The sequence below is a fragment of the Aotus nancymaae genome, unplaced genomic scaffold, assembly GCF_030222135.1.
Source record: "Aotus nancymaae isolate 86718 unplaced genomic scaffold, 86718_ANA_hifiasm-v0.15.2.pri h1tg000057l, whole genome shotgun sequence".
Classification (NCBI taxonomy): domain Eukaryota; kingdom Metazoa; phylum Chordata; class Mammalia; order Primates; family Aotidae; genus Aotus; species Aotus nancymaae.
Genome location: NW_026988471.1, coordinates 54,407,967 through 54,421,513, shown reverse-complemented (window position 1 = coordinate 54,421,513; position 13,547 = coordinate 54,407,967). Strand labels below are relative to the sequence as shown.

General features: G+C 33.1%; 1 protein-coding gene across 14 annotated transcripts in view; it reads left to right on the top strand.

The window, feature by feature from the left end:
• Nucleotides 1–13,547, top strand: part of PPP4R3B (protein phosphatase 4 regulatory subunit 3B) — a 93,857-nt gene that overhangs the window by 34,613 nt on the left and 45,697 nt on the right. For 8 of the 14 annotated variants that reach the window (XM_064364124.1, XM_064364120.1, XM_064364118.1 and 5 more), the window contains exons 7-11: nt 985–1,101; nt 6,478–6,609; nt 8,048–8,150; nt 9,817–9,912; nt 10,801–10,842. In XM_064364124.1, coding sequence (XP_064220194.1) covers nt 985–1,101; nt 6,478–6,609; nt 8,048–8,150; nt 9,817–9,912; nt 10,801–10,842 — 490 coding nt within the window. The remainder of the gene's footprint in view (nt 1–984; nt 1,102–6,477; nt 6,610–8,047; nt 8,151–9,816; nt 9,913–10,800; nt 10,843–13,547) is intronic. The other 6 variants (XM_064364127.1, XM_064364122.1, XM_064364126.1 and 3 more) reach the window with 2 other exon arrangements.

Here is a 13,547-nt window from a genome sequence, read left to right as displayed (position 1 = left end):
TTTTTCACCACATTTCCTTGAGATTGAAAATAATATAACTATTATGAAAAAATAATTTTTCCAAAACAAAAAAATTTAATGAAAAGAGTAGCATTTGTTTTACTTTTTTTTTTCTTCCTGCTAATCCCTCTGATACCTTGCTTTATAGAAGGTGTCTAGATTCATATAGCAGCTTCTACATTTAATTTGTGGTGATATCATATGTCACACAGCCTCTGGAAAACCCCACTGTACTTGTGATTGAATGAGAGTAAAAATGACAAAGGCTCAGTAGTATTGTTTATTATTATGAAATAGTTTTCATCTTGTGCACTTCCTGAAAAGTGTTAGGTGTTAGACCCCTCTCACCAGGATTCCCTGGATCACATTTTAAGAACTGCTGGTCAGGGAGTGTTTTCAGAATCACCTCAAGATTTTGTAACTTATAAGTCATGTACTTTTCATATGTTAGAGGTGAAAAGTATTTAGAATTACTACCTTAGAATACTAAGTTGTAGAAAAGGGTAGAAGTGCCCAAAAAGAGTTTTCAAAAGTATGATCCATTAGGTGAGTGACAGAAAATAGAATCAGTTACTAAGGAGTAACCCTGGCAAATCCAGGGCAAAAGGCTTTGAAGACTTTGAAGTCTTAGCCAGGAGACATTATTCAAATTTTTACCTATATTTAAATAAATCCCCTTCCCACATTTTTTACAACATTTGTAAAGCATTGCCTTATAATCCTTTGCCAATTCTTATATTTAAATTCTTTGAATATTTATTTGCTGTGGTAAAAATCAGCAGAAACTAATCATCGAATTGCCTAAAAGTTTTAATATTTGTAAAAAGAAAGGAAGAAAATGCTGCTGAGGTTATACATATTGATTGCAGTACAACATCTTAATCCAAAAAGTTGAGAGCTAGCGTATGGATTTGGAAAAGAAAAAGGAAATGCAAGAATAACTTTTGTTAACAGTCTCTAAGTAACTTAGTTTTCTTTTATCAGGGCATGGATGATTTGCAAGTCAGATCAGCTGCTACAGATATATTTTCTTATCTAGTAGAATTTAGTCCATCTATGGTCCGAGAGTTTGTAATGCAAGAAGCTCAGCAGAGTGATGACGTAAGTAATGATGGTGGGGTTCTATGTGAATTATCTGTAGTGTAGTGTTGGCAAAGTATTAAGAGAAAAAACATAAGACAATCTTAATCTTTCTTGGGAGCCATAGATTTCTGATTAATTGTGACTTTGGCTAAATTAGAATATGTAGTATTTTATTTTGTTTATTGTTAAAAAAAAACAGATATTCAAACCAATATTGAGATAAATAGATTATAATAGAATCAGATTTGTAAATACTAGTCTTAAATTTCAAGTGTTAATGAAATGTAATTTCAAGCCTTAGGAGATTTACAGGTCAAGTGCTTACCTGGGATAACTAAAAAGTTGCTTTTATTTGTTCAAAAAATTTTAAAGTAGGAATGAAAGTTTAATAATGACTGGATGAGATTGGAGACTATATTTCTAAGTGAAGTAACTCAGGAATGGAAAACCAAACATTATATGTTCTCACTCATAAGTGGGAGCTAAGCTATGAGAATGCATAGGCATAAGAATAACACAGTGGACTTTGGGGACTCGGGGAAAGGGTGGGAAGGGAGTGAGGCATAAAAGACTACAAATAGGGTGCAGAGTACACTGCTTGGGTGATGGGTGCACCAAAATCTCAAAAGTTGCCACTAAAGAACTTACACATGTAACCAAACACCACCTGTTACCCAAAAACCTATGGAAATTTAAAAAAAAAATTTTTTTTTAAGTTTAATAATGAGACCCATATTGTGTTTTTCCACTATTTAAACTTTCCCCTTAAGCTTTTTTAAAGACAAAATGAAAATATAGCTATAATTTAAAGTATTCCTTCTTTTTATATTAAAAATGCCTTAATTTTAAGTAGAGGGTAATTAAAATATAGTTGTCTTCCTTCCTTTTTTTTTTGTTTTGTTTTTTTTTGAGGCAGAGATTCACTTTTCCCGACTCACTGCAACTTCTCTGTGCCACCATGCCTGGCTAATTGTGTATTTTTAGTAGAGGCAAGGTTTTACCATGTTGGTCAGGGTGATCTCAAACTCCTGACCTCAGGTGATCCACCTGCCTCAACCTCCCAAAGTGCTGGGATTACAGGCGTGGGCCACCATGCCTGGACCTCTTCCCTAAGGAAAGTTTTTGATTCCCAATTTTAATTTGATGCTTGCATGGGTTACTATTGAATTAAATTACAGTTGTTTTATGTGTTTTGTGTTTAATCTTGTAATGTGTCCTTAGATTTATGCTTTCTATGTTTGTTAGTTATTCTCAGTGTTTTTTAAACTGATTTTATTTTAGAATCAACTTGGATTAATGCTATAGTATAATCAGTAGAGAAATAATATTTTGTGTTCAATATATACATATATTTTAAAAATCAAATGGTGCTAATTCTGACTTTAAAGAAAAATGCCTGCTTTATTAATCATTTTATAATCTCAGTAGTCTATCTTAATGCCACACATTACAAAAGATAACTTTGAAATTAACACTCCTATTGCTTTGTCTTTAGTGATGTGTGTGATTAAAGGCATTTATCATAAAATTACCATGAATCAATCTCAGACCATGACTTCAGTAAACTGTTAACTTTCAGAATTCTTAACTCTTCAAGCTTTGATTCCTGTTTTAATCAGAAATATTTCTTGTTTAATTGATGCTTAAGACTTAGAAAAGCAGTGATTGATTTTTTTCACTATGGAAGTTCCTTTCTCAATGTTTCTTTTTCTTATAACAACCTTCAAGGGGTTTCATTTTCCTGAATTTTCTGAAAGCTAACAATTTTACAGTTTTAAAACTGTGTTGCCTCAAAATAATTTAGTCCACAAGAGAAGAGAAATTTAATTTTAAAAAAAGTCCCAATTAAGTCTTCTACATGCTGAATTCTATATTGGGTTGGTGGTGACCTTTAGGAAGGAAACAGAAAATAACTTAGCAGTATATTCAGTGGCAGTTGATGTTTTGGTGCCCTTTTAAAATAAATGCTCAGCATTCAAACATTTCCTTCTGTTAAGGTATTATGGAGTAGATTTGGTTTTGGCAACATGGATTACATTATTCAAATATGTGTTAAGATAAAAGGAATTATTAACATTTTTTACTATAGTCATTGTTTCTATCCAAGCAGAAGGGGTCAATTTAGCAGTAATGCTGTCTTTTTGTTATGCCACAGATTGCACATATTTTTATATCAATGGCCTTTGAAACATTCAGTAAAACATAGAACCCAACTGGATAAGTAATACAGTTACTTATTTTCTCATTTAAAGAATGAAATCTTGTGTTAATTTTTTAGATATGATAATAACATGATGTTACTTTAGAAGAATCCTTGTATTTTAAAGATTTATGCTGAAATATTTATATTGAATTTGTTCACAATAAATTCTGGAGGGTAGAGTTAAGTTGGTGCATTAAACAAGATTGGCTGTGAGTTAATAGTTATTGAAGCTGGGTGATGGATACATGGGATTTATTATATTCTCTCTAGTTCTTTATATATCTGAGATTTATCATAAAAAGAAATTAGGAAATACATAAGCTAATCTCTATGGATTGACTGTTCAATATTTTGTATCAAATCACCTTTTATTAATCTCCAAGTTTCTTAAAATTTCTCCAAGTCCATAATAATAATAAAAAGAACTCCCAAATACCCTTCACACAAATTCCCCAAATGTTAACATTTTATCTGTCATTCATTTTATCATTCTTTCTATGTTTGCATGTCTATAAATACATATACATACATAGGCATGTATTATTTTCTTTCTGAACCATTGAGAAATAGGTACAAGAATGATGACAATATGTCCCTTTACCCCTAGTTACTTCAATTTCCGCTAACTAAAAACTCTTACATTACCACAGTATAATTATCAAAATCATGATATTAAGATTTTTTATAATTATCAAAATCATGATATTAAGATTAAGTACTCATTCATATTTTATTCTTTGTCCCGGTAATGTTCATTTTAACCAAGACAGAAACAAAAAGTTTCTGATCCATTATCCAACAACTTTGGTTGGTCTGTTGTTTCCTCACAATTAGTTCTAGTTGCTTCTTTGTGGCAGGTATGGCATTGAAGTAATATTTCCTTCAGTATGTCATATCAGGAAATCTCCCCAACTTTTAAAAATGAATGTGCGGGTTGTGGTGCTGGTCCCCCTAACTTTTAAAAATGAATGTGCAGATGTGATGGTGGTGCATGCCTGTAATCCCAGCTACTTTGCAGGATGAGGTGGGAGGATCTCTTGAGCCCAGGAGTTCAAAACCAGCGTGGGCAACATAGCAAGACCCCACTCGAAAAAATCAGAAAAGATTGAGCTTTCATTTTCTCTGTCCAGGCTGTTTGTTATTCCACAGACTTAAGAAGTTTGAGCATTATATTCTGTAGAACTTGAGGAGCTACTTACATTTCTCTCTTCAAATATATCAGAATGAGTCGAAAGAAGTATTGGTTTTTATATATATATGTGTGTGTATGTATGTATATGCTATATATACTCATCCCTCAGTTTCTGTGAGGGATGAGTTCCAGGAAACCACCTTCCCCTCCCACTGGGACACAAGGATACCAAATTCCAATTATGCTCAAATGCCTTATATAAAATGGCATAGAATTTGCATAAAACCTATGCAAATCTTCCCTTTTACTTTACATTATAATACCTGATATAATGCAAATACTACAAATAGTTGTTATACTGTATTGTTTAGAGAATAAGAATAATAAAAGAAAAAAATGTGTGCGTGTTTCAGTATGAATACAACCATCCTCTTTTTTTTTTTCCTTTCGCAAGTATTTTTCATTCTCACTTGGTTTAATACGTGTATATGGAACTTAAAGATACAGAGGGCCAACTATATTACTTACACACACACACATGTACTTAGAAACATTCATTTAAGTTACTGTAAAGCAAATTATGTTAGTGGCTTTTTTTTTTTTTGAGACGGAGTCCCACTCTGTCACCTAGGCTGGAGTGCAGTGATGTGATCTCCACTCACTGCAACCTCTGCCTCCTGGGTTCAAGCAGTTCTCCCTGCCTCAGCCTACCAAGTTGCTGGGATTACAGGTGTCGGCTACCACACTAAGCTAATTTTTTTGTAGTTTTAGTATAAACAAGGTTTTGCCATGTTGCCCAGGCTGATCTCAAACTCCTGACCTCAGGTGATCCATCTGCCTTGGCCTCCCAAAGTGTTGAGATTATAGACGTGAGCCACTGCACCCAGTCAATCAATGGACTGTTTATTAAATTCTGGTGTTTGAATTAAGCAAACTGGAAATGTTTTTACAATATCCACCAATTATTTTTACTCTACCAATTCAAATATTCTTGCTCTTGCCATTTCTTCTTTTCTCCTCTTATTTATTGTATCCATCAAACCTAAGATTTGCAGATGCTAATATTTTCTTGATCTTACCAGACACTGTCAGTAGATTGTTATGTAATTTTGTCATGATTACCACTTCGCTGATAGTGACTGTCAAATGCCATCAATTACAAAATGTATCTTAATTTTAAGAGGTTACAATTTTTAAGAAATCTGTTTTAGAATCAATGAAACAAACGATTTTCTTTATCTTTTCTAATCAGAAAATAGGGATGCCAGCTTAGAATCAGGACAGTCTCTACTAAAAATAAAAGATTAGCCAGGCATAGTGGCTCACGCCTATAATCCCAGCTACTCTAGAGGCTGAGGCAGGAGACTCGTTTGCAACGAGGTTGCAGTGAGCCCAGATTGCGCCGCTGCACTCCAGCCTGGGCAACAGAATGAGACTCCGTCTCAATAAGTAAATAAAATAAATAAATAAATAAATAAATAAATAAAACACAAGAGCATGTTACTAATGTAACAACAAATCTATTTAATGTTAGATTGTTATATAACATGGTGTTCACTTGCATGAAGAGTTGTATACTGGGTTATTTTTGGTCAATTTTTTTTTTTTTTTTTTTTTTTTTTTGGCTAGGAAGGATTTTCTAGTTAGAGGCTGACATAATTTATGTCTTAAGTTCCCTTGATTTTGCTTGTTTAGTCAACCTCTAAATTTATGCCGAAATCTGAAACCCAAAATGAGAATCTGTTAGAACCTCCACTGAACAAGAATTACTGCTAAAGAATTTTGTTTTTCATTTTCTATAAACTGCAGCATTCTCTGTTTTTGTTTTTTTTTCTTTTTTCTTTTTCTTTTTTTTTTTTTTGGAGTGGGTTTTTTTTTCACTCTAGTATGTAGTATGTTTATAGAACTTTCCAAAGCATTAGAAATAAAAGTTTAAATAAGCTTTCCCATTCTTTGCTTTTTCTCAATATGATTCTCATTTTGCTCTTTCAGTTGGTGTTTTTGTCTTAGATCTAAACTGGGACTAATGGAAACATGTTTTGTTTTGTTTTGTTACCAGGATATTCTTCTTATTAATGTGGTAATTGAACAAATGATCTGTGATACTGATCCTGAGCTAGGAGGCGCTGTTCAGTTAATGGGACTTCTTCGTACTTTAATTGATCCAGAGAACATGCTGGCCACAACTAATGTAAGAAATTACTCTGAGATAAAAATGTTTTGGTCTAGTCAGTTTTAGGTGGCTTTTTAATAAAATTTTGAGAAACAAGTATTTTAAGTATTTGTCTAGTTGATATTTAAGTAGCAGTGGTATTCTTGTAGCAATTTATTTGTGGTAAAATACAAAATTGTAATCGTTAAAATCTTAGTAAAATGTTAGGAATACCATTTATGGCCCTTGACCTCTATGTGTTAATTTCTTTAATACACAACATTGTGAATATACTGAACACTACTGAACTGTATACTTAAAAATGATAAATTTTTAAATAGTAAGTTTTATGTGGTTTTTATCACGAAGGAAAAATTTAAATATACTGAATGATCTCAATTGCATAAGACATTTTAAAAGATTTAAGGATTAACTCCTTAATACTTAAGGATTAGACACTCCAGAATATTAATAGTAATTCTCTCAATATGGAATAATATTTTTCTTTATAAGATTTCCTCATATTTAGATAATATTTACATTGTTTTTAAATCATTAACAAGTTTGTATGCCCAATTGTGTAAAAAAAGTGGCAAAATCCAAAGACATTATTTTCCAAATTATAAACTTTTAAAATGTTAAAAATTGATTTAAATTTTGTCTCTTCATCTAGTGCCTTGATAAAGTGATTCAGTGGTTTTTCAAATTTGCATAGAGATGGTGAAATCTGGGGTTCTAAATTTTAAGTAGTTAAGTTGCTATCACATGGGCTTAATTGGTTCTTTTGCTTTCTAAAAATTTTTATTCTTCCAAAACAGGTTCAAATGTGCCTTTTTCCCACATTTGAATGTTGTTATTTTTAAAGTTGAGACAATTTTCTTTCTTTGTTACATTCTTGGGAAAAACTCAATACACTGCGCAGAGAGAGAGACAAATGGATCAACAGTGATTATGGTGCATGCTGTTCTGACTTACATGTTGTTTATTTTGTGTGTGTTTTACCTCAAGTATTTATTTGTGTTGAGAACACTTAAAATCTACTCTCTTAGCAGTTTGCAAGTGTAAGAAATTGTTAGTAATATGTTGTACAATAGATTGGTTCTTCATTGCATTTCATATTCATATCACAGGCATCTTTAAAAAAAATTTTGAATAATTTTCTTCAGAAAAACATTTTGTGATGCTATCTGATCTTTATTTTGCATTCATTTTTACTTGTCATGTAATATGAAGTAGATTTAATTTTCAGTTCCACAGATACGAGATTAAAGTGAATATAGTTAATTTTTGGTTCTTTCACAGAATATAACTAAGTTCTTGATTTTTTTCACAGTATCTTAAAGTATCTGTTTATATATGATCTGTACTGCTAATTCTTTTTGTTTTGTTTTGGTTCTGGAAAAGGTATGTACTGCTAATTCTTGAAGATATTTTTATTTACAAAAGTAACACTATTCTTTTAAAAATTCTGTTTCAGAAAACTGAAAAAAGTGAATTTCTAAATTTTTTCTACAACCATTGTATGCATGTTCTCACGGCACCACTTTTGACCAATACTTCAGAAGACAAATGTGAAAAGGGTAGGGTCTCTTACTTATCTGCTATGATTTCTGTTTTTAAAGAAGGATGAGATAAATATTAAAACTAACAGGCAATTTACTTGAGACTTTATATGACAGGGAAATTATAACTGAAAAACTTAAATTGCAATATAAAATTATGATTTTCTTTTTTTTTTTGAGACAGAGTCTCGCTCTGTCACCCAAGGTGGAGTGCAGTGGCACGATCTCAGATCACTTAACCTCTACCTCCTGGGTTCAAGCAATTCTCCTGCCTAGCTTCCCAAGTACCTGGGATTACAGGCACATGCTACCACACACTTTTTGTATTTTTAGTAGAGACGGGGTTTCACTTTGTTAGCCAGGATGGTCGCAACCTCCTGACCTCGTGATCCACCGGCCTTAGCCTCCCAAAGTGCTGGGATTACAGGCATGAGCCAACACGCCTGGCTGATTTTTTTGTTTCTTAGGGTTATGGAAGTGAATGATAAAATATGGCAAGACTATTCTTTCAGAGGCCATTTTTATAGTTTGTTACTACAGAAGTTTCTCTGAATGTATAGACCACTGGCAGAAAAAAAAAAGGAAATGTGGCAAACAGTATTACACACTAAGGAATTAAGATGTAGACATCAAAAAAGGCATTGTCCCCAAATTTGTTAGAGTTGATATCTAGAATGAGTAGGAGCCAATAGTATAAATATTTTAATTTAGCCTCCAAATGCACATTAATATGCCAATATATGCTAATATATAGGGGCAAGGCTTTTTCATTAGTATTTTTAAAATTGCATTTCCATATTCTCTTTCTTATATAATCGGCACCCATAATTCATCAGCTACAATTTGTTTTCAGTTTATTAAAATGGAATGAAAGTCTAAAAATACTTTCGAAGAGGTCTAAAAATACTTTTGAAGAGGTCTGAGTGCATAATCTTACGGTTTTAGTATATCCCTCTAGGTATTCATAGTTGCATGTATCTAATCTGGAGGCAATTTTTAAATTGAGTTCTACTGTATTCAACTTCGCCATAGATACTACAGTTCTCTTAGATTTCATCAATCTGCAGTATTTAAATTATGTTGTCATATGACCATAATACATACTAACATAAGCAAAAGACTTTGATGAGCATACAACTTAATTAGTGAAATCAGAAATATGTGGGGCATAACAGAACATTAGCCACTATCTGAGAATATTTGTTAACCAGAAGAATCACTTAAGAGGAGGTTAGTTAGGAGAATGTTCATGAAACTAATAAAGTTGAATCATGGGCATACCCTGTGTAATACTATTAGTTCCATTTCTGTGTATATACTCTACTGAATGTTTGTGCATATGCATGATAGGTACAAGAATGTTGCTGCATTGTTTGTGGTAGGAAAATGAATAAAATACGTATTTTTCATATAATGGAATACCATATAGCAGTTAAAATAATTGAATTTTGATGTATCAACTGAATGATTCCCAAAAATACCAAGGTGTGAATGGGTACAAAAGCACATCACAGAGGGTTTTCTTGAAGAATGGTTCCATTTATGTAAATTAAAATAAGGCATTTTTTATGTTCATTTTAGCAAAACATTTCCAGCCTACAGAAATATATAGATAATAGTATAACAGACACTCATATTCTCCCTGTTGGCTTTATCAAAACTAACTTGACATATTTTTTTTCAGATTTTTTTTTAAAACATTACAGATATAGTTGGAGTTTCGTATGTACCCCTTCACATTCCCATTCCCATTCTACCCCCTCTTCCTCCATCTCTCAAGGTATGCTGAATTTGGAGTGTATCACTCCTATATTTGCTTATGTTATTATGATGTGTATATATGGTATTATTTTTCATATTTTCAAAGTTGCTATAAATTTAATGTCTCATACATACTATGCTGCATATTTTTTATCCAATGTTATTTTTGAGATCTATTCATATTGATACCTGTTCATATTGATCTAATTCATATTGAAATAGTTATTTATTTTTAACTCCTATAGAGTTCTTATTTATTTTTAACTCCTATATATGAGTATGCTGTAATTGAGCCATTCTGCCTCTAATGTGCATTTGTTTCTAGCTTTTTGCTATTACAGATAATGCTCCAGTTACATTCTTGTGTTTCCCTATGCACATGTGCCTTGGTGTGCTCTAGAATGTATGCCTAGAAATTGGAACTTTTTGATAATGACCTACTTAATTTAGTTTTTAAAAAAATTTGAAGCATAAACATACTTATTATTCTGGAGTTTTAAAAATTCCTGTATTTTCTGTTTTTAAAAATGAGATGCATAAAGGATGATCAAATACAAATGTTATTTTTAAAAATTAAGAATAAAAAAACAAAAATGAAGAGAAATATCCTAATTGTTGAATGACGAATAGGAGAAGATAAAAGAAGATATGTCAGTTTTATCTCTGGTTGTAATCTTCCTTTTTATCAGAATATTTATACTATGTTGTCTTTTAATTCCATATCTACAACCACTTTTGTAAAAGATTGCAGATATAGTTATAATTTTACTGAAGCGACCAAGTCTTAACAGTTATTTTGAGGGTAAAGGAGATTATGATTGAAGACATATATTGTATATTATAAAGTACTAGGGAAATGTGAAATATTACTGAAGTTTTTGATTTTAATTTTTAATTTTTTTGTTAGATAATATAGTTGGATCAAATAAAAACAGCACAATTTGTCCTGGTAAGTATAAATTCATACTTTATGAATACATGCAAATTATAAACTTTTTTCTACTCTAAGTGTAATGCTTTATATAAGGCTAAGAAAAGCATATTTTGGCATGAAAATGAAATGCAAGAACAAATTTACTTTTGTCTTTATTGTAAAGAAAAAATTCCACTATCTCCAATATTAAAAATGGAAAATGAGTTGAAATTTTGTTGTTTTTTTTCCTGAAAATTTATAGCTTGTTTTCTGACATTGTTATGAGAAGAAGGCATTGTCTGAAAGTTGAGGATGTAATTCTTATTTTTGAAATGTAGTAAACTAAGACTAGTTAGTTTGCAACTAATTTTCATGACCATTTTATGCTTATTGTTCATGAATCTGAGACTAAAAGCAGTTGTTTCTACTTAGAATAGGCATGCTAGGTATGAGCTTGATACGAATAAAGATGTGCTATGTGCACCTACCATCCCATGCCCTTTCTACCAACCTCATCAAATCTCAAAGGGGAGCCAGTTTCAAGTAAGGAGGCTGTTTGGAGATTGGACCGTTTAGAGATATGAGTAATTTCTTGTCCCAGTTATAAAGATGAAGACAAGACATTTGTTTAAGGCTGGGCATGTTAGCTCACGCCTGTAATCCCAGCACTTTGGGAGGCTGAGGCAGGTGGATCACCTGAGGTCAGGAAATTAGCTGGGCGTGGTGGCGCATGCCTGCAATCCCAGCTACTCCAGAGGCTGAGGCAGGAGAATCACCTGAAACCCATGAGGCAGAGGTTGCAGTGAGCTGAGATCACACCATTGCATTCCAGCTTGGGCAACAAGAGCGAAACTCCATCTCACATAGAAAAAAACAAAAATCCAGACATTTGTGAATGTCAAGGTTAAAGAGTCAATAAAATTGGAGAGTTGAAAAATAAAAAAGAATTGCTTTTTTTTTTTTTTTTTTTGAAACAGAGTCTCGCTCTGTCATCCAGGCTAGAGTGCAGTGGTGCAATCTCAGCTCACTACACCCTCCGCCTTCCAGGTTCAAGTGATTCCTACTGCTGCCTTCCAAGTAGCTGGGATATAGGTGCTCGCCACCACACCCAGCTAACTTTTGTATTTTTAGTAGAGACAGGGTTTCATCATTTTGGCCAGACTGATCTCAAACTCCTGACCTCAGGCGATCCACCATCCTCCGCCTCCGGAAGTGCTGGGATTATAGGCGTGAGCTACCGTGCCTGGCCAGGAATTGCTTTCAATGGTGAGGGACTAGTTCAAATTTTGGCTGTTGTACTGGCTGTCATAGAAATTGGTCTGGAGGAAGGGAAACTCTTTACTTGCATTTAAAGTAGAAACCTTGAAATACGAGAACTTTCTTTTGTGTATTTATATGTGATGGTCATTCTGTTATTAGAAATAATGCTAATTTATTCCTGATAGCATTGTAGTTCCACAAGATATTTATGTATATAATCTCAAGTAAATAAAATAGTTGTACTAGATGATGTCATTTTTAAAAAAATTCTGTAAGACTGTGATTTTATAATTTCCTCACAGCTTAATATTTCCTTGTCTAGCCAAGCGTAGTGGCTTACACCTGTAACCTCAGCACTTTGGGAGGCTGAGGCAGGAGGATCACTTGAGCCCAAGAGTTAGAGACTAGCCTGGGCAACGTAGTGAGACATCATCTCTACAAAAAATAAACTAGGCATGGTGGTACGCCCCCTGTGGTCCCAGCTACTAGGGAGGCTGAGGTGGCAGGATCACTTGAGTCTGGGAGGTTGAGGATGCAGTGAGCCGAAATTGCACCAGTGCACTCCAGCCTGGGTGACAGAGTGACGACACCCTGTCTCAAACAACAACAAGAAAATATTTTCTTGTCTAAAGCACTTGTAATAGGGATGTGTGATTGTCCATATAGGCCTTTGACATAAATTAAAATTTGATGTTTAGGAAGCAGCTCAAAATCGTTTCGTGAATGTATAAACCAAAGTCTCAGAGAAAGAAAAAATGCAAGTTTATTCAGTAGATCCCTCTCTATAGATACCATGAGTTGATATTTTAAAAGTTGTTTATAAAATTATATTAAGTTATGTTTAAGAATCTTGCTGTAATATTTTTCATTTGATGTTCAAACAGCCAAAAATATCCTTTTCTTAAACTGTCTTTAAATAATCTTTGGGGAGAAATTTGCATTAAGCCACGTTAGGCCAAGAGTTTTAAGTATTTTTTTTTAACCATCGGCCCTTTTATAGATTTATTAATATTAATAAAGAATACCTCAGTGCCATCAAGGTATTATCATGTTCATGGATTGTTATTGCTTTTCTTTCTATATTTCGTATTTTATGCAAATATGATTCTTAGAAAGTTATCTAGTAGGTAAAACTGTTAATGTGCTTCTGGAGAGTCTGGCTAATGAAAAATTAAAAATCTGTAACCTTTTTAATGGATATAAAAATGAAGAAAATAGGCCAGGCACAGTGGCTTATACTTATAATCCCAGCACTTTGGGAGGCCAAGTGGGAGGATCTCTTGAGCCCAGGAGTTTGAGACCAGTCTGGACAACATAGTGAGACCCCATCTCTACAAAAATTTGAAAAAAATATTAGCTAGCATGGTGGCATACATTTGTAGTTCCAGCTACCCTGGAAGCTGAGGTAGGAGGATCACTTGAGCCTGGGAGGTAGAAGCTGCAATGAGCCATGATTGTGCCACCACACTCCAAACTGGGTG